We start from the raw sequence: 21,260 nt of genomic DNA on the forward strand, positions 1-21,260 counted from the left end.
TATTAAACCCTACTCTTCCTTCTCTTTACCCCCATCGTTACAGAATTGGCAGTTCTATGAAGTAGCAAGACATAAGTGTCTTTTTTTCTAGCTCGCATTATGATTTATGAATTCGATAAATACCTAGGATGAAGTTTACATAGTACAAACAAATTCAGTAACTCACATGCCTTGTTAATGTAAATTCCACAGCATGGACATGCAAATACGCCTATAAACTGTGCAGCTAAATAAGTCAAATAATTTAATCTGAATGCAGTTGGCCTGAATGTGATCAAGATTGACAATGAGATAATCAAGCTATATACATATTCTCAGTAGTAGTAGTTGTTGTTGTTGTTGTTGTTGTGGTCTTCAGTCCTGAGACTGGTTTTATGCAGCTTTTCATGTTACTCTATCCTGTGCATGCTGTACTCCTGATTCTTTGGGGTAATGCAGGAGAGAAGAGGCACAAATAATTAGAGATATTTTCAACCTTGTATTCTTTGTTTGAAAGTCTATCCATATTCTGTGCAGAAGTAGTGTAGGCTGTTTATTTCTTAAAATAGTCTGTGATGTTTATATGCTTCTGAGAGGAGCTGACTTCTTTCGCACTGCGTTTAGAATTTTTCTTGAAGCAGTAATGTCACCATACTGAAACCCCCTCTGGCCCACATAACGAGAGTATTAACTAATGTCAATGCGGTACAGTGACTAACAACGTCGCTGTCTTCATCCCACTTTCACATTTGCTGTCTTTTTGTTTGTTTTGTTATGAAGAAGTGGTCCAATTTTGGCACCCATCATGTGCTGGAGCCACATTCATGTGTTGATCCACGTCTACATCTACGTTCTGCAAAGCACTGTGAGGTGTGTGGCAGAAGGTATTTCCCATTGCCCCATTTATTAGGGCTTCTTCCTGTTCCATTCATGTATGGACTGTGGGAAGGATGATGTTTGAATGCCTCTGTGCATGCAGTAATTATTCTAATCTTATCCTCACAATCCTTATGTGAGGATACGCAGGTGGTTGTAGTATATCCTTAGAATAATCATTTAAAGCTGGTGTTTGAAAATTTGTTTACAGATTTTCTCGGGGTAGTGTACACCTGTCTTCAAGAGTCTGCCTATACAGTTACTTCAGTATCTCTATTACACTCTCTCACGGATTAAACAAACCTCTGACAAATCTTGCTTACCCTTCCCTTATACATTAAGTATCCCCAGTATCCTATCTGGTATGGGTCCCACACACTTGAGCAATATTCTAGAACTGGCTGCAAGAGTGATTTGTAAGAAATCTCTAGAAAAGACTGATTGCTCTTCCCCACTATTCTACCAATAAACCGAAGTCTACCACCTGCTTTACCCTCGACTGAAACTATATGGTTATAAAGTGTTAAATACAGCTGTTTGCACGAGTTGGCCAATTCCAACAGTCTCATTGATATTATAGTCACAGGGTACTATGTTTTTTCAGTGTGTGAAGTGCACAATTTTACTTTTCTGAACATTTAGAGCAAGTTGCCAATCCTGCACCACACTAAAATGTTATCAAGATCTGATTGGAAATGCCAGATTTTACTATTAATATTGTCTGCAAGGCCATTAATATACAACCTGAATGGAAAGAGTCCCAAAAGTTACTTCTACATCTGACGATGTCTCTCCACCCAAGATAACATGCTTTGTCCTCCCTACCAACAAGTACTCAATCCAGTCACAAATTTCACTTGATACCCCATATGATTGTACTTCTGACAGTAAGTGTAGGTGTGGTACTGAGTCAAAAGCTTTTCGGAAGTCAAGAAATACTGCATCTAACTGGTTGCCATGATCCGAAGCTTTCACTATGTCATGCGAGAAAAGTGTGAGTTGGGTTTCACATGAATGATATTTTCGAAATCCGCTCTGGTTGGCATTGAGGGGGTCATTCTGTTCAAGATAGCTCATTATGTTTGAGCTCAGACTATGTTCTAAGATTGTGACCTGTGCCTTTTTGCAAGAACAGGGCATGGCTTTTTGTTCGGAGGCTCGACAATAGATTATAGTTTCAAGAGGGACTAACCTAGGTGCAAATTCATTATAGAATCTGACAGTGATTCCATTGGGACTTGTAGCTTGTTCAATTTTAATGATCTCAGCTGTTTCTCAGCACCACTAACACTAATACTTATTTCATTCATCTTTTCAGTGGTACGAGAATGACGTTGGGCATGTCTCCTGGGTTTTCTTTTGTAAAGGAACATTTGAAAACGGAGTTAAGCATTTCAGCTTTTGCTTTGCTACCCTCAATTTCAGTTGCTGTCTCATTTAGTAGAGATTGGATACTAACTTTGGTGTCATTAACAGCCTTTACACATGGCCAGAATGTCTTTGGGGTCTGTGAAAGATAGCTTGACAATATTCTACTACAGTAGTTGTTGAAAGCATATCTCATTGCTAGGGACAGGAAAAAATTGGTGTTATTTTATGGCCAAAATCGGAGTTATTTTTTGCACTTTTCGGTGTTATTTGTCGGTGTTATTTTCTGATAAGCTTTTTCTATTAGCACTTATCTATTTTTGTCATATTTAACCATTTTTCAATGCTATGTTGAAAATGGAACTATTCCTAAGATAGGGTCGGCCAAACACGAGACGTGTAGAGATAAATTATTTTAACAAAAATTTTTGACACAAATAATTATTTAAAAAGAAACACCAAAGGTAAGAATGAAAATAACAGTATGATGCAGATATTTTATTGATGACATGTTTCCCACTTCTTCATATTGTTCTTGAGCCATGGAGACCACAGAAGCCGGTCTCTGTGGCTCAAGAATGAAATGAAGATCTGCTAGGAGCGTGAAATGTGTCACCATTAAAGTATGTGCAACAGAGACTATTATTTAAATTTGTAAAATTTGTATATACTTTTGCTGCGCTTGGCTGCAATGGTGTGGAGTGATACATGTATTTTAAATACTGGGAAAAAATTATTTATCGATGGTGTATCCAGCAGATTAAAAAATATATAGAACTTCCCTTTTTTCAGGTTTGCAGTCAACACTTGATAATTTTTCTCATCGACTTAAATATTCATGTTAAATGGTTGAAATTTCTTATGGAATAGCAATAATGAAACTTGGAAGAAAATCTTTTAATTTAAGGAAAAATCTCTGCCTTTGCAATGCTATTCTTAATAAATAAAATGTCTTGGCTGCATACCTAGGAGATTTTTCTGTACGAATATCACCAAGAAAGCTTGAAGGTTATTTTTTTAAGTATTCTTAAATAACAAAATTCTTATAAATGTTTGCAAAAGGTATTTAACTTCGGTTAAAAATAAGAAAAAATTAATTTTCTTAATTTTTTTTAATGTTCACTCAGATGTAGCTTGGAAACAAAGTTTATAATATGTTTCAGTACAAGTTTTGAGTTTTAAATTCCATTTTGCATCAGTCTTCAATAGAAAAATACTTTCTTTTAACATAGGTCTCCCCCCCCCCCCCCCACACACACACACACACTTACAACTGGTAGGAAGACTTATTGCATTTTCAGCTGTTTTTAGATCTGGACAAAGGGGTGAAAACAGACGAAACATCTGATATGCTTACCTTACTATTAACAATGAAGTGTAAACGGAAATATCCGAACGTGGGAACTGCAATAGCTTCGAAACGATTGAAAAACGTGCCACAAACAAAACACGAGTCAAGTGAAGTGTACCCCCACTCTAACTCAAAACAGCTATGCGCATCCACGAATCTGGCAGCTTGGCAGCTTCAGAAAAATTTTTCCGGGTAGGTGCTGGCTGCTTTCTCACACTGTTTATACACCAAACACCCACACTCCCAAGTAGCCAGAAGCAGGAGTAGGCGCTGCTTATATGTGATTTCAGCTCTGCGCATGCGCAGCAAGCTGCTTCAACGAACCTTATTTCAATAAAATTTGAAAACGATTGGATGGATATTTATTAAAATTTTTGTAAGTTAATACACGCAGAAAAATACGCACTCATCCATAAGGGTTAGCAGCGAGCATGCGCAAAACAGTTGTCCTGCCAATGGATGGTCTCTGAAAACTTGACTAATGGCTTAAGCACAATCATGCACAATATTAACGTGGTTTGCGTACTGTCACGGAGTACACCTTTTTCTTTGTTTGGATGATTTGAGAAAGGGTTCTGATATGTGAAACTGATAATCAATTAAACAAAAGTAACTGAATTTTGCAACTTTGGCTGTTTTCTGCATCAAACTGATTAACTCAAGTTGCTGTCCTGTTATTAATCCAGCGTGCTGGAAATCCAAAAAGATGAAACTGATTAACTCAAGTTGTTGTCCTGTTATTAATCCATCATGCTGGAAATCCAAAAAGATGAATTTTATAGCTGCTCGTTTCCGTCCTAGAAATGAATGCTGTCCTGTAAGGTACCTGCCTCACCAGCCATTCGGAACTCATCACATATTCGGAAATAAACACCCAAATATTTATTTCATTCTTCGATCTCTAATCAGATGGAAATGAATCATTTATTGCAGAACATGGTTGTATTACACTTTCGGATTTTTTCTTGTACTTTTACTGTGAAAAGTGGTAGAGTTGTAACCTCAATGATTATGATGGTGTTGATAGTGTTCGCACTCACCCTCCTTCCATATACTTGCATTACATTCATAATAAAAGACCCAGACTCTGTCAACAATGCTACAGTGGAAAAAATATATATATTTGCATGCAGTGGAACACAAACTTAAATCCATTCATATTGTAAACCACGAAACTACCCGTAACGTCATGGCTTACTCATTCGGCTACTGTCTCGTCTCAATGATCACATTTCTTCAAGCTTTATATCGTTGCTGCCTTATTAACCACATTTGATAAACATTGGAGATGTGTTTGTGATAAATTTTCATTGCGCCATTGCTTTGAAACGGCACACTGCGGCACATGCACTGCAAAAGAAATAAAAAATAAAAAATCACACAGTGATCATTCGTACACGCTCGCAAAAGTCGAGCCACGCGGTATGAGGCATCTTGTCACGGTCTGCGCGGCTCCCCCTGTCTGAGGTTCGAGTTCTCCCTCAGGCATGGGTGTGTATGTTGTCCATAGCAAAAGTTAGTTTAATTTAGATTAAATAGTGTGTAAGGTTATGGACCAATGACCTAAGCAGTTTGGTCCCATAAGATCTTACAACAAATTTGCAAATTTTTTTACGCAAAAGTCGATAGTTGAAAGGCCACTAGTTACGTCACGACTGCAAAAGGTAGTGTGACATAGAACATTTCAAAATGAAACGTCACTAGATTTACGACACTTCTTACGAGGACACAGAGAAATTTTGTTGAAAAACTCCAATTTTGCGTTACTTCCTTAAAAATCACAGAATTCGTGTTACCTCTGTAAAAACATCTGTATTCGCGATATTTCCTTAAAAACCACCAGATTTGCGTTATTTGTCGTGTTATCGTTTAAAAGAATTTTTCCTGTTCCTACTCATTGTTTTCTTGTCAGCCAAACATGTTTCATTCAACATCCCTCTATCTACAGCCCAACGCTTTGTTTTACACCTATTATTCAGTAATCTCTGTTTCTTTTGAAGTCCCTTTACAGTGGCTGTTTACCACAGAGGTTCCCTTCCATTAAGAACTGTTCCACAGGGTAATATACATCCAGTGCATGGTCAACTATTACTTTAAATTATAGCCAGATATCCTCTACATGCCCCTGCCCTGTGCGGAAAGTTTCAAGTTCCTCATTGAGATATGACACTACTAATTTTTCATACAATTTACTGAACATATATATAGCTTGCTGCTTCGTTTAGTTGGCCTTCTGTATTTTAGTTATCATTGTTGCCATAACTGCGTCATGGTCACTGATACTAGTTTCGATGTGCCCATCCTCTGATGGGTCAAAGGTCCTTCATGAGTGGGGTTCCTAACTATCTGTTCTTGGTAGTTTCCTGAGAAAGCATTTAGTAAAATTTCACAGGATGTCTTATCATGCCCACCACTAAAAAAATTATAATTTTCCTAATTAATTGTTGGATGATTAAAGTATGATTACAGTATGATTGGGGAACTTACCCACAAGTGAACTGAGGTTTTCTCTACAGTTTTCAGTTACGTCAGATGAGTCTGGTAGGCGATAGGAGGATTTTTATGCCCCTCCCCACTCTGTACTGAGTCTTGCCCAATCTCACATTCAGCTTCAATTTCTATCTTGTTGGATTTGAGTTTCTTGTCTACTGCAACAAATACACCACCTACATTTCCCATTTGGGGATTATGGAAGTGTCAGATTCCACCCATCTGCTTTGACCCATTACGTCATCAATATGGCAGAAATGGCTATTCTAAGTGTGTCCAATATGGTGCCTATGATATCACTACATACACATGGCAACAAACACGAAAATACGTATAAGACAATAACATCTCCCTCCAACCACGGGAAATTGCGGGTTTTAGGGAGGGGCCAAGCTAAATATTAAAACATACAGTCCAAATACACACAAAACGATGAACCAAAAACAATAATTACAAGAATTTAGAAGAATTGGACACTTCCCTTGGTCAACCATAACTGTTGATATGAAAAAATCCAACAACTACAACTACGAAAATCGAAACCAAAACCACAACACATCAAAAAGTCAAAAGTCAAACATTGGTACGTAAATAATACACAATAAATAAACGAAACATTACAACTTGAGAAAAATAGAAAAAAAAAAAAAACAATAACTTACAACCAACAAATCCCAAACACACACACACACACACACACACACACACAGAGAGAGAGAGAGAGAGAGAGAGAGAGAGAGAGAGAGAGAGAGAGAGAGAGGAAGGGGCGGGGGGGGGGGGGGGTTGCCATCAAACACAACAAGACGACATCTGCAAACACAACCAACTCATAAACTCTGCACTGTGATGGTGTCACACACCACAACACCCATACGTCATGGAGACGGGTGGAATCTGACACTTCTGTTGACACCCCCCCCCCCCCCCCCCCCATTTGCGTATCCTCTCGATGTACGCTTAAATTTTCCCCAAAAAACTGCGATAAATTTCAGCTTTCAATCAGCTTTCTATACGTAGTATTATATGAGCTCCACTGCTTTTCATCAGTGCTTCAAACTCTTTGACATTTTGTTGCGTTTGCTTTGGCAGTTCACCATCAGGATTTTAATACTCTTTGTGGGAGGTATCTCTTTCAATCTTACACTGATACTTCTTTGTTTCCTATAGCTATCTTTATTTGGATTGGATGGAGAGTCACCTAATCTAAAAAACCTCACACAGTCAGCTACCTAAGTAGCAGCCTCTGATGTGTAGTGGACAACTGGCCTATGTAGGGGAACTATACAGTTCTCAACCCCCAATGGTGCAAGTCCAGGAAGTCACAGCCTAGCTTGTCACAGAACTTTGGAAGTCTCTGATCCAGTCTTTCTACTTGACTCAGAACGAAGCACCATGATCTGTTGTGGGGACAATGCTGCAAATCGTGACGTTTGTTGAAACTCCACTTGCAAGACTGGCCTTCTGAATCTTTACTGCCAGTTACCAGAATGACCCAAGAACGACCTCTGGAGAGCTCTTCCAACACACCAACTCACAACAGCTGCCAATTGTTTGACAGTAGTCAGGGCGATTCCAGCTGTTTATGAACGTTAATCAACTCATCTGGTGTTTGAGAAGAGCACTGTGGAGCCTCATTTTGGCTGGTGCAATGTATTTCAAGACAGTGAACAAATAACTTTAAATTAAGCCCACTGATTATCTTTTACTGTTCAGTGTAGGGTTTGTTATTTTATGACCACCACAAAAGAATTTAAATAAATAAAATTAAGTTAATTTTTTTAACCTTTGATAACAACAAACCTTTTAAAGTTTTAAAGGTAAGTAAGTAGGATCCAGTATCTGGAAATATAGACTGTTGTATTTGTTGTGAAAACTCATACTTACTACTATCACTGAAATAGTTAGATTAAGTTTAACTGGATGAAATTAAAACAGTTATTGAATCTGGTAGAAGATATAATTAAAAAGTATAAGGTACCTTCCCACCCCTGCCATCTTGGTAGTCAGGCTTAATGAAACTAGAACAGAAAACATGGACTGACAGTATAATTAAAAATACTTCTTCAGTTAGGTTAAGAATTTACTAATTGTCATTGAGTTGACATAAACGTTTTCTGAATATTATACTGTGTCATAATATAATAAAATATATTGGAGAATGCACATTTTGGCCATGGTTACAGTGGCCTTCTGGGTCTACTGATTTGATTATGACATGGTACGATTCTCAAAAAAAGGTTTGTGTCAACTGATTCGGGCCACGGAAGCCTATGCAGTTATATTTCTTTGAGTTGTTTAATTATCAAGTATCATAAGCAAACAAATTTACTAACAATCTTTAATTTTGTTTTCCATACAGCCTCATCTTCGAGGAAAACAGCCCCAACTACAGAAAATTTTATGGTATGTACATCAGTAACCAAATTTGCAAAACATGTAGGGTCATTGAATTATTAACAGATAAATTTTGTGTGATTTTTACTTGCAGTATTGTCCTGCTAGTACTTCATTTTTCTTGAGCATAATTGGCAAGAGTGTGTGTGTGTGTGTGTGTGTGTGTGTGTGTGTGTGTGTGTGTGTGTTTTGAAGGGTTTGTTTTTTGAAGGGTTTGTTTTTAAGAATCATGTCGTTGGCACAGTGCAGTGTTCTAGAAAATTGCTCACTCCAGCACTGAGAATTGGATTTCTAGCTGTATTCTTGGTTCCCCTCATCTGCCGGCACTGCTTTTCCAGTTTCTTGCTATTGGACGGTGGTCGTATTCATTCAAATGCCCTAGGCTACTTTGTAATATGTTGACTTTTGTGTTTTGAAAGTGGTGTATGCCCATTTTTTTAAAGGCAATAGATTACATAAAATAATGTTATGCTAGATTGATAACAAATTGTTCTTTCTCATTTTTTTCATAAAGTTCTCTCACACAGAATTGTATTAACAGCTGTTTTTTTGCACCTATCTAATGAATAATACATCAAACATTGGTGTATTACTGGTAGAGTATGTGCAGAATATCATGACTGGTAGATGTGCATTCGGCAGAGCAACCATAGGGAGAGTGATAGGACTGGGGGTGGTGGGCAGGTGGTCAACACACTGTAGGGGAAATGCCAAGCACTGGAGGGGAAGTTCTAAACTGAAGCCTGTGCTCCACATTTTTTTTGTAAATATTAAGTGGAGCCCCTCCATACACACACATGCGTGGTGACCATTGAAACAAAACTAGCTGTCACCTCTATATTGGTTACTATGTAAAAAGAATTCTGCAGAAGATGCAACGAAAGCAGCAATTCAGTTTTGCGAGACTTGTTAACAACTTATAACTTTCAGAGAAGCATCATGAGGGGCCAATTTGGATTAAAACCTACATTGCTTTGTTGCCATATAAAAATTTGCTTCTTTCTGTCAGTACACAGCAGAGTTTACACAATGTCACCTCACTGACACAGAGTGCAGACACAATTGTGAAAGAATTCTGAAACAGTATTTTGTTAATTGAGGAACTGAAGACAAGTATGGTCAGTAACTTATGAAAAAGTGCATCATCTGTACAAAAATAAACATGTAATTTCTTCACTTATGTTGTTCCAAAACCCACACTATTTCGTATTTCACTCTTAAAAATTAAGTTTGTTCATCAAAAGGTATGTAGTTAATGATGTAGATAATGAAGTTTTGCATAATAACCATATGGAAAAAAATACTATCCTCTTTGCAGGCCGCCATTTGCCAAAATCTTGTTTCAGTATCTCAAACAGTTTATGGAATATGAGGAATGTTATGGATATTTCATTCTGGCTTTATTGCTGGTGCGCACAATTGCAAATCAGTGTGCTATGTGAGTTCAAATTTCTTGAAACTGGTGACTGACAGAGATCTCCACCCAGTCTAAAAAAAAATCTGTTTGTTACCTACATTTCATATGCAGCAACATATTATGTAATATGCACCAAATTAAAAATCAAAGTGACCCCTATTTTTCATTGCGAACCTTTTTGAATTTTGTGCTCTGTCTGTCTTACTTGCAAATATCACAATAACTATGACCATTAATGAAATAACGGGCACATCGCCATAGAACTGACATAATACAGCTGTAATTAAGGCAAAAAGATTTCTTTTTTACTGAATAGTTTCTGTAAAATCTTTTGAGAAAGTTTGCAGGGTGTGTGCCTCGATTCTGTCATCGCAGTGAGACGCCACCCAGCCAAAAGCAGGCAAACAATATTGATATTCCCTTCTGCACAAACAAATGAGCTTGCCCAGTGCTTCAAATGAAAGTTTGTCACTGCATGGAAGCCACCATATCCTGCATGGTCTGTAGCAGAATTGGTAGTTGAGTGCCAGCCACCAATGGTACACACCGTATGATCGGAAGCTTGAGCCACTGGTGGTACACACTGCCCTATGGGAGGATCTAGTGTGAGCCACCAGCAGCACATGCCAGTGTTGAAAGTGTTAAACAATATTACTTTATTTCAGTATCGCTTGCAGGACTCTTGTGATGTTCCTCTTCCTTTTCAGCTCCCTCATCTCCCCTTGTTTCTTTTTGGAAATTACCATGTTTACCCAAGTATAAGGCACCACTGATTATGAGACTACCCCCTTGTTTTCAAGAAGCTTTCTGAGAAAAATTTATTTTTAACATATTTTGACTTGTCAAAATTACAAACTTCCTGATAAGTTAACATTATAACTATTCTAAATTTATGCAATTTATTGATTGTCTACATTTTGATAATACTTGGAGAAATAAAATAAATGAAAAGAAGTGGATTACATTAATTTGCAGACCATTTTATTTTCTACATTTTTTGCTTACTAACCCTGTCGTCTAAGGTTTCACTATCATCATCCTAATAGCAGAACAGTGAAATTTTTTATCTTTGTTGTCATAAATATTTGACTGTTTTTTCAGAATGTATTGAGATTTCTGAGACTGTGGTTACCATGGGACCTGAGAACACAGCTGTTTTTATCTGAAAACATTTCGGGCTCCACTTCTATACTGACGTGAGAATGTTACAATGTCTCTTGCTTCCAAATATATTGTCTGGCCGCAGCTCTCTAATTGGCTTTGTAGGACCAGCAACTGACATACCCCCTTTTGTTCCCATCATGTGCCAGTGAGCATCAACAACATTGCAGCACAAAATAAATAAGTACACCACTGGCCTGTATCCAGACTTCTCCTTAAGTATTTGTCCAGTTTGAAGTTATTTCAATTGCAACTACAAACGGATTCAGGCAAACTGCAGTTTAAACTTGGCAGATGTCCCAAAAAAGCTGAAGTATTCATTATAGCTTTCCATGGTTGGTGATATGACATTATTTGCTGCCCTCTCACTATTCCCGTCCCTGCATTCTTCTAGTTCTCAGCCAAGATAGTACCATTGTTCCCCCTCCAACATTTCCATAGTGCTGTGCTGGAGCAACTGTGAGATACGAACTGCAATATCTTCTAGTGCGCAAGTCATTTGTAACAACAGCAACTAACACATGAATAAAAGATCGCAACCACGATTCGGTCCAATTCTCGAACTTTGCTTGTCCTGCCATCTACTGACATCTGTTGGTACTATCTTCATGACGGCTCTTGCTGCTGTAATTTATTCTTGCAACAACTACTACAGTTTAATATGATTTATTTCGTTAGGCATTGCATACTGGATTAATTTTCCACCTTTACTTAAAAAGCAGAATTACTGTAATGTTTGTACATGGACCCATACATGTTTGAGAACTTTCGTTGCAAATCTGTTCAAATACAACAATAATTTGTAAGATTTTAGAATTTATTGCTATTTCCTCCTGTGTTTCACAGAATTGTCAAATTTTAACCAGAGAAATAGATTGTTGTAGTGGTTAGTTGATGGTTTGTTGCGTATGTCTTGCACTAGCGCTGTGCGACTCAATTGTGATGCGATTGTTCAAGCAACATTGGTATTGTATCAAGCATTTTGATGTATCAGGAAATCGTGATCCTTTTCCAAAACGATTATCGTTTGCGTAGCCCAACCGTTCGGAGTTCTTCATAATAAGTCTGCGTGTGATCTGAACAGGCAAAGCTTTGTCTGTAAATGTAAAGACAACCTCTATATACTGTATTAAACAACATAAAAATGTTAACCTCAGCTGTGATAGTTTTGGTCTGCAAATATAAGATGATCCTGTATTTTTCGAATGACGAATTTGGGGGAAAAACCATGGTTAAACGATTTTCCTGAAGGTAAGCTCTATTAGCCTATAAATAAAATCATGAAATGAAATGGTTAAAGCAGATTTATTAGAAAAATCTTAAAACTGCTGTATTATATTATTTCTCTACATAATCACCATTCACATTTAAAAGTGTTTATAATTATTTCACAATGAGTGTACAAATTCCCTCTGAGATTGCAGCAAGCCTGTGACATTATCTTGAAGTTCTTTGTCAGAGTCAAAAAGTTGGAATCAAAGCCACTTCTTTGAGTGCGTTTTGAAATGAAAATCACTTGGCGTCCAGTCGGGACTGTGGAACATTTGTCCTAAAATTTCCTGTTTGAACTGATGCATTAATTCTTGTGTTTGTGATTAAGCATTTGTTGTGCTAAAATAAGAAACTCATAGGTAAGAGACTACATTGATTATTTTGAATGGCCCTTCTCAGATTTGCTTATGTTCCACATTTGACTTCAGAATAATTATCCTGCATTCCATGCAGTCCACAAACTAGGTTCCAATTTTACTTATCCATAACTTTCCTAGTTGTCAGGATTTGATCTGCTTTTTGTTATTGGACGGGTGACTGCTGTCTTGGCTCTGCTTTTGCATAGGAACCAATACTTTGACAACAGTCATGATTAAGTTTGGACTTAATTTTTTGCATTAAAAAAAAAAAAACCTGTTGACTTTTGAGGTCCTCAGAATAGTGTTTTGGAATGCAGTGAACACACAGCTTGTGGTTAAGGGCACGCATGTGATAGCTTGCATTGGGGGGTGGGGGAGGGGGGGGGGTGGACTTGGGAGTATGTTGGAAGACAAATGGTCACTTTTATGTAGCTGTTGAGAGCTAGGGGTGCAGGAGGAGGGCTTTGGTGGAATGGGTGCCCTTTCTTGTATTTAGTAACATTCTTGTGCGAAACATTCTGATAATCTATGAAAAGTTGTTTGCAATTGAAACATTGTTAAATGTCTGTTTTCGTGAATTTTGTGTCAATTTCCTGTGTTAGTATGTTGCTGACTGCCAGTGTTCATCCATGTCTGTCATCATCATGTAGAATAATTTGTAAACAAATGACAGCATTGATGTACAACACTTTTACTGATCATATCTGCTTGTTTACGGCACAAATTTTGTGATTAGTGTTAATAGCTTTGAGATTTTTTGCCAATGACATCAAATTACTGAGTATATTTCACATTTGGTGGGACTTTCAATTGCAATGCTCAAATCTGTAGTCCAATAATAAATATTTATTTTAACAAAACTATTAATTCTCTTCCATGTGGATATTGTTAAGAGTGCTTAATTAATAAGTAATTAACCTATAAGCTCCCTTCTTGCACATTCAGCGAATCAGTTCTAATAGTTTCTGCACCCCACCAGCTACAGTCCTTTGAAGCATATGAGTTGCTAACAGTGATACCTGATATTATCCAAGCTCTGTGTTATTAGTCACCATAAAGTTTCAGTAAAACGATGAAAATCTAGGATTTTCAAAAAGCCCACCTTTCAGCCTTTTGATAATACCATCCATCAATTAGCATGCAGCAATTTGTCATCTGAAGCCACTTAGTGAAAATGGCAAGGATTTCTTCAGAGGTACACACATCTGCTTCTTGTGATTTTAGACAATACATGTGGTGAGTTTTGATGTTTTTGCAAACTGAAATAAATGATGTTGGGTCTGACGCATTTTTGGCTAACGTGCGGGTGGACACTGTATCTTGGGTAATTTCCAAAAACTTGCTGTATTGTATGGCAATTTATCATTTTGCAGTTACTGTTTTGGCCTCTTCACACAGTGCCAATAAAGAAGTTACACACTAACTTTCGTGTTTTCTCCAAGTTCTCTTCACTTTTATTGAACAAGTATTATCGAGAATATCTGGGTGTATTATTGGCACTTTATTTTTCAGCCAAAATCATACTGTTGCCTATTGTTACCCACGCAGAACGTTCTGTTTGATACGTCTAGGATTTAACACATGGTCTAGGGAAAGCTCTTGGACTAGCAATCAGAACATCCAGGGTCCTGAGTTAACCCCCCAACTGCTTAAATATTGAATAAAATTCTTCAGCAGCCAAAGACTTACAGTATAAGAAGTCACCCTTGTTCTTCCAACAGCCTTGATAAAAAGGACAGAGGAGAGGACAGAGGTTCAGGGACTGCGTTGCTCTTTGAGTGGGAATCCGTCATTAAAAGGTGGAAGAATGAGCAATGATCTGTGGCATGAGGATGCAGAAGGAAATAGAAACCATTGCATTAGAGGCACATAATGATGGGTATCCATGGGACATGGAGTCTGTTATTGAAAAAGTGACAAGATGATCTTTCCATAGACAAAAGATTCCAGCTTAGTCCCTCATTCGGGTCTCCAGGAGGGGACTTCCAAAGGAGAAGTGACCATTAGAAAAAGGTAGAATAACAAAGGATTCTATGAATCGGAGTATGGAATGTCAGAAGTTTGAAAGTAGTAGGAAAGCTAGAAAATCTGAAAAAGGAAACGCAAAGGCTCGATCTTGATGTAGTGGGACTCAGTGAAGTGAAATGGAAAGAATATAAGGATTTCTGCTCAAATGAATGTAGGGTAATATCAACAGCAGCAGAAAATGGTATAGAGGAGTAGCATTCGTTATGAATACAAAAATAGGGCATGTGAGCTACAGTGAACTGTTCAGTGATTTGGTTGTTCTCATCCGATTCAATAGTAAAGCAACTCTAACATTGCTTGCCCATGCTCTGATATAGATTCACATCACAATTTAACAATGATGAAGAGTAGACTGAAATTAAAGAGAATCGTCCAGACGCGTCAGTGTGGATGCAAGTGGGATACTGAAGTACTGAGGAATGATGATACTTGTTTGAAGTTAACTGACAATGTGGAACGATTTGCTGAATGTGAAAGAAGGGACAAAACTCACTAGTTAAGCACCGTTTACAATATCCATCTGTAGAGAAGGGAATTAAATTAGCAATTTTGTTAAAACTAAATATTTAGTAGTGGATCATAAATTTGAGCACTGCAATTGGAAATCACAGAAAATGTGATTTTATTGTCAAAGAATCTCAAAGAGATTAACATTCATCACAAAATTTGTATTGTAAATAAACAGATACACTGAGAGAAAGTGTTGTTCATCAATGTATTCATTTGTTCAAGAATTATTCTACATGATGATGACGATGATGATGATGATGATGGAAGTAGCTGTTGCAGTCAGCAACATACTAACACAGAAAATTGATGAAACATTCATGAAAGCACACATACCAGAGTAGGCAGTTGAAGAGAAGAGGACATCTCTAAAGAGGGAAACTACAGATGGTGAACAGACAAACATAAGCACAAAGAAGGTAACAGTGAAGAAGACACCTTGGGTAACCAAACAAATACCTCAGTTGAACAATGAAAGGAGGAGATACAAAAATAATCACGAGCATAAATCTGTTGGGAATTAAGCCAAGATGGAATGGCTACAAGAAAGATGTGAAGAAATTGAAAAAGAAATGGTCGTCGGGAGGACTGCCTCGGCACATAGAAAAATCAGAACAACCTTTGGTAAAATGAAAAGCTAGGGTGTAACATTAAGAGTGCAATAGGAATTCCACTGTTGAACACAGTAGAGGGGGAAGACAAGTGGAAAGAGGGGGAGGATTTGTCTGATGATGTGATAGAAGGAAGAATTGTAGTTGATGTGGAAGATACAGGAAATCCCCTATTAGTCAGAATTTAACAGTGCCTTGGAAGAATTAAGATGAAATAAGACAGCAGGAATAAATAACATTCCATCCTAAAATCATTGGGGAAAATTGCAACCAAATTACTATTCAAGTTGGTGTGTAGAATCTATGAGACTGACACTGTACCATCCACACAATTCCGAAGATAGGAAGGGCAGATAAGTGTGAGAACTATTGCCATATCAACTTAACAATTCATGCATCCCATGTTGCTGACAAAAATAATATACATAAGAATAGAAAAGAACATGAGGATTTTTTAGAGGTTCAGATCATTTTGGCTTTAGGAAGGGTGAAGACACCAGAGATGCAGTTCTGACAGTGTGCTTGATAATGGAAGCAACATTGAAGAAAAATCAAGACACATTCATAGGATTTGTCAACGTGGAAAAAATGATTGGTAATTTAAAATGGTGTAAGATGTTCAAAATGCTGAGAAAAATAGAAGTAAGTTACAGGGAAAGACAGGTGATATACAATATGTGCAAGAACCAAGAGGGAACAATAAGAGTGGAAGACCAAGAATGAATTGCTCAGATTAAAAAGAGTGTAACACAGGGATGCAGTCCTCTGCCCCTACTGGCCAATCTTTACACCGAAGAAGCAATAAAGGAAATAAAATAAAGGTTCAAAATAGGTGAAAGGATATCAGTGATAAGATTCACTTATGAAATTACTATCCTCAGGGAAAGTGAAGAAGAATTGCAGGACAGTTGAATGGAATATACATTCTAATGAGTATAGAATATGGTTTGTGAGTAAACCAGAAAAATAAAAAGGTAATGAGAACTTAACAGAAATGAGATGAGGAAGAAACTTAAACATTAAAATTGGTGATCACAAAGTAGATGAAGTTAAAGAATTCTGTAACCTTGGAAGCAAAATAACCCACAACAGATCAAGCAAGGAGAACATAAAAACACATTAGCACACACAAAGATGCCTTTGCTGGCCAAGAGAAGTCCACTGGTATCAAACATAGGCCTTAATGTGAGGAAGAAATTTCTGAGAATGTCTGTTTGGCGCACAGCTTTGTATAGTAGTGAACCATGGTCAGTAGGAAAACTATAACAGAAGAGAATCTAAAACCATTTTAGATGTATTTCTGCAGAAGAATGATGAAAATTAGGTGGACTGATAAAAGTAAGGAATGAATTCTATTCAGAATAGGTGAAGGAAGACACACAAGGTAAAGACTGACAAGGAGAAGGAAAAGATGATCAGACATCTGTCTTAAAGACACCAGGGAATAACCTCCAGGGTTGTAAAGAAGGAAGCAGAGTGTAAAAGCTACAGCCAACAAATAATTGAGGCTGTACGATGCAAATGATACCCTGCGTTGAAGGGATTGCGCTAGAGAGGAATTAATGGCGGGCCACATCAACCAGTCAGAAGACTAATGACTCAAAAAGTGGCAGCTGGAGAGGCAAGTGTAGAAGGCACACACTTCACCTTTTTGTTGTGCTTCCCACACTTTTGTACTCATAGGACACTTCAATTGCCACAAGCTGAAAACCTTCAGCCAGCATGTGTCAAGCCTAATGGTAGACTATGCAGTTAGACAATGCTGTCTGGCAAGCGTATGAGCAATGCATCACAAGGTACTCACTCGATATAACACCTGAAAGTGGCAGATAGCACATTGCAATAAAGCTTTTATAACCAGAAGTGGACAATGACTTCTTAAACAATGTATTAGGGCTGCAAAACCATGTCAAAAACGTTTAGTAAATACTGCAGTGAAACAGGAGCCTGCCCTTATTAATGTATTCTTGACAGTATTATGAAAAGAACAGATCGCTACTCGCCATAAAGTGGAGGTTATGAGTCGCAGATAGGCACAAGAAAAAGACTGTCAGACAAGTAAGCTTCCGGGCAAAGGGGCAGTCATCGGAATTAAAAAATATACATGCACACACTCGCAGATGCAGCTCACACACAGATGACTAGTCTCTGGCTGCCAGGGCTAGACTGTGAGCAGTAGCGCATGATGAGCGAAGCAATTTGGGTTGTGGGGGCAAGGAGGAGTCTGAGGCAGGGAGGGGGAGGGATGACAAGGTACTAAACAGCCATTCTTGGTGTTAAGGCTCCATAATTTGTACACAAATTGTATTGGTTTACCCCAAATATATTGCTTGCAACCATGGTGGCCAAACTATTCAACCATGAATTCGTCATATTCCAAATGCTCTTCAGGTACAGAATTATCTGTACACAGGTTCTTTAGCATTGTGTCAGTGCTATTCAATGAGTACTACAAGCAAGAGAATAAAAGTCATTATTATTTTCACTTTGCATTATTTGTATGCAGTAACATTGAAATAATTTACAGGTAACAGAAATAATATTCTTGTTTTTAAATCTTCACATAACAAACATAGGAAAAATCATTTTAACGAAACACATTGCTTCCTAACACCTGTTTTTCTGTTTGTGGAGTATTGTTTCAAAAATAATACAACACAGACATTTAAATGAGCCAAAATTGGTGGTTTACATGAAATAGCTAAGGTGATGAACTAGCAACAATAATAAAGGACACAAAAAACAAACAAACAAACAAACATGAAATCTATTCCCATGATTCTTCCATGTTTTCCTCATTTTCTGAATCGTTAGCTGCATTGAGTCCTTGATACAATGTGTGATGCCTAGGAGGTATAATACACTTATTAAATAAATCTATAATATCTTTTTTCTTTTCTTTACTTACGCAGACAGGACTGTCACGTAGTGGGTGCAGAATATTGTCTTCAGGTCCTGAATTCAAAGAATTTTGTAGGGCGGGTCTTTTCTTGATGTGCAAGCCTTGAAAGTCATGATCATTGTACGAATACTTGAAAAACATCATGTCAGGCTGATCTTTCCTATATTGCATCCAAACAATCTTAAGCCATTTCACAGTGTCTCCATTCTCAGCTGTTTTCCTATTCCGGATTATTTTCTTCCGAAGCTGGTTGAAATCTAAAATTTGAGCGTTATCCATTTCTTTTACTCTGTACCTGTTGGTCATTCTTACAATTGTGTACCAGCCAATGGGATCAAAAACATCCACATGTTTACCTTTTCTTTCGATGCTCGCATGCACTGAGTCTACTTCCATTTGTGAATGTCCAGGCTCAAAAAAGCATTACTCGATAGTTGGAATGTCCAGTGTATTGACATTCCTGTTCTGGCCCCCACATGTATAAGAAAACAAGGTTATCGGTTTTCCTGTTGCATGAATTTTCAAAAAAATCCCACTGACATGAAGCCACCCGTATGGATCCCCTTTTTTCTGTTGTCTCATCCCACATGTGGCAAACTGTTTTGTTTTCTCCTACATTAAGAACTATAGATTGTAGACAGAGGTCATTCTTTTATAGACTACTGCCTTTGCATTCACTTTAAGCAGTAAAGCACAGCTTGTAAGCCAAATTCAGCTAGCACTTTCTTAATGTTCTTAAATTCCCTTGTAATTTCGTTCTTTTTCAAATGCTCTTCCTGTTCCCTTTTAAAATCTCTGTCTTCCGTTTCCTCAGCCGAAATGTGTGAAAACTTTAAACACTTTTATCACACATATATATTCGTGGCCTGTGGAATTTCAGATTAAACTACTTTGTGAATATCTTCCTGTACAGGCATAATTTCTGGACTGTCTTTCCTTCCTCATAGCATTGTTCTTGATGTAACTCACACATTATCTTCATACTCATATCGGCAGGTAAATAATCTACTGTACATTCTTTCCTCTTGTAATGAGAAAGAAGGGTAGGAAAACTACAGCATCTTTACTTTACTTTCTTCTGGTCTCTTTATACCCGGCTCATGACATCCTCTTCGCCCTTTCTTAATTACAGGAGGCGCATCTCTTTTTTAATAGTATTTCTTACAAAGGTTTTGGAAATGTCAGATGTCTTGAGAAAAAATTGCTTACACATTTGAATATTATCATATCCCTTTATTAGAAAGAATTCCTTGGTTCTCTTCCTTGGTGAGTTACCTGATTTTGTCCTCCCTCTTTGTCTTCTTCTTCTTCCACTAGCTTATTTAGATACTGCCTTCGTAGCTCAACTGATCCAAGATCCCAGTAGGCTCTATGGATATTTTGTCTGTCTTGCTCAGTAGACTGTTGTTGACATTTAGAGCAATCTTTTGGCTTCATATTTTGTTGCAGGAACTTCAGAATTCGTAGAAATATGTGCGCTACCATGCTGTCGATTGATTTTTCTTTGATTTCTTTTCCATTTCTCTTTAACTGGTACTCTTTCGTTTTCGTGTTTTTTTGTTATTCTCAGTACCAGCATTGTCATCTGCAATTTCCCCATCCTGATTGTGATGATTTTCTTGTGCAGTAGTTGCATCCTCAGCAGTTTTTGTGATATTCTTTACAATGGACGTTCCATGTCCAACACCGCTGTCTGTAACAATAACATGACAGGTTTTCAGAAGAAGGGGAAAGAAAATTTACTGGAATTGCTATAGTGTCTGGTAATTGGTTGGCTACTCACCAATATCTGTAGTGTTGTCCGATTCATAAGAGGAAGGATCATCATCTGTAATGATGATGATGATGATGATGATGATAACAGCAGTAACAGCAATAATTATAAATATAATAATAATGACAACAGCAGCAATAGCAATATTATTATTATTCCTTCTTTTTCTCAGACGTTATGTCTGGTCAAAAATGGAAAGTGACACGGACCTTGATCAAGCGTGACTACCTTTTAACTGTATGGTATATGTTATATTGCATTTAGGAACTTTCGGGTGATTGAACATGTATCAATAATTACGGATTTCTGTAGTTGTATATATAAGTTTGGATGTAGCTGTATTGCATTGATGTACTGGTGGATATTGTGTGGGATGACTCCTGTAGTTGATAGTATAATTTGTATAATGTCAACTTTATCCTGATGCCACATGTCCTTGACTTCCTCAGCCAGTTGGATGTATTTTTCAATTTTTTTCTCCTGTTTTCTTTTGTATATTTGTTGTATTGGGTATGGATATTTCGATTAGTTGTGTTAATTTCTTCTTTTTATTGGTGAGTATGATGTCAGGTTTGTTATGTGGTGTTGTTTTATCTGTTATAATGGTTCTGTTCCAGCATAATTTATATTCATCATTCTCCAGTACATTTTGTGGTGCATACTTGTATGTGGGAACATGTTGTTTTATTAGTTTATGTTGTATGGCAAGTTGTTGATGTATTATTTTTGCTACATTGTCATGTCTTCTGGTGTATTCTGTATTTGCTAGTA

The 21,260-nt window shown here is 37.4% G+C and overlaps 1 protein-coding gene across 3 annotated transcripts in view; it reads left to right on the forward strand.

Annotated features, from left to right (window-relative positions):
* The window catches only part of LOC126177742 (uncharacterized), a 92,636-nt gene that overhangs the window by 38,155 nt on the left and 33,221 nt on the right, over nt 1-21,260 (forward strand). For all 3 annotated transcript variants that reach the window (XM_049924479.1, XM_049924480.1, XM_049924478.1), the window contains exon 4: nt 8,424-8,467. In XM_049924479.1, the coding sequence (XP_049780436.1) occupies nt 8,424-8,467 (44 nt within the window). The remainder of the gene's footprint in view (nt 1-8,423; nt 8,468-21,260) is intronic.

The sequence above is a fragment of the Schistocerca cancellata genome, chromosome 1, assembly GCF_023864275.1.
Source record: "Schistocerca cancellata isolate TAMUIC-IGC-003103 chromosome 1, iqSchCanc2.1, whole genome shotgun sequence".
NCBI lineage: Eukaryota > Metazoa > Arthropoda > Insecta > Orthoptera > Acrididae > Schistocerca > Schistocerca cancellata.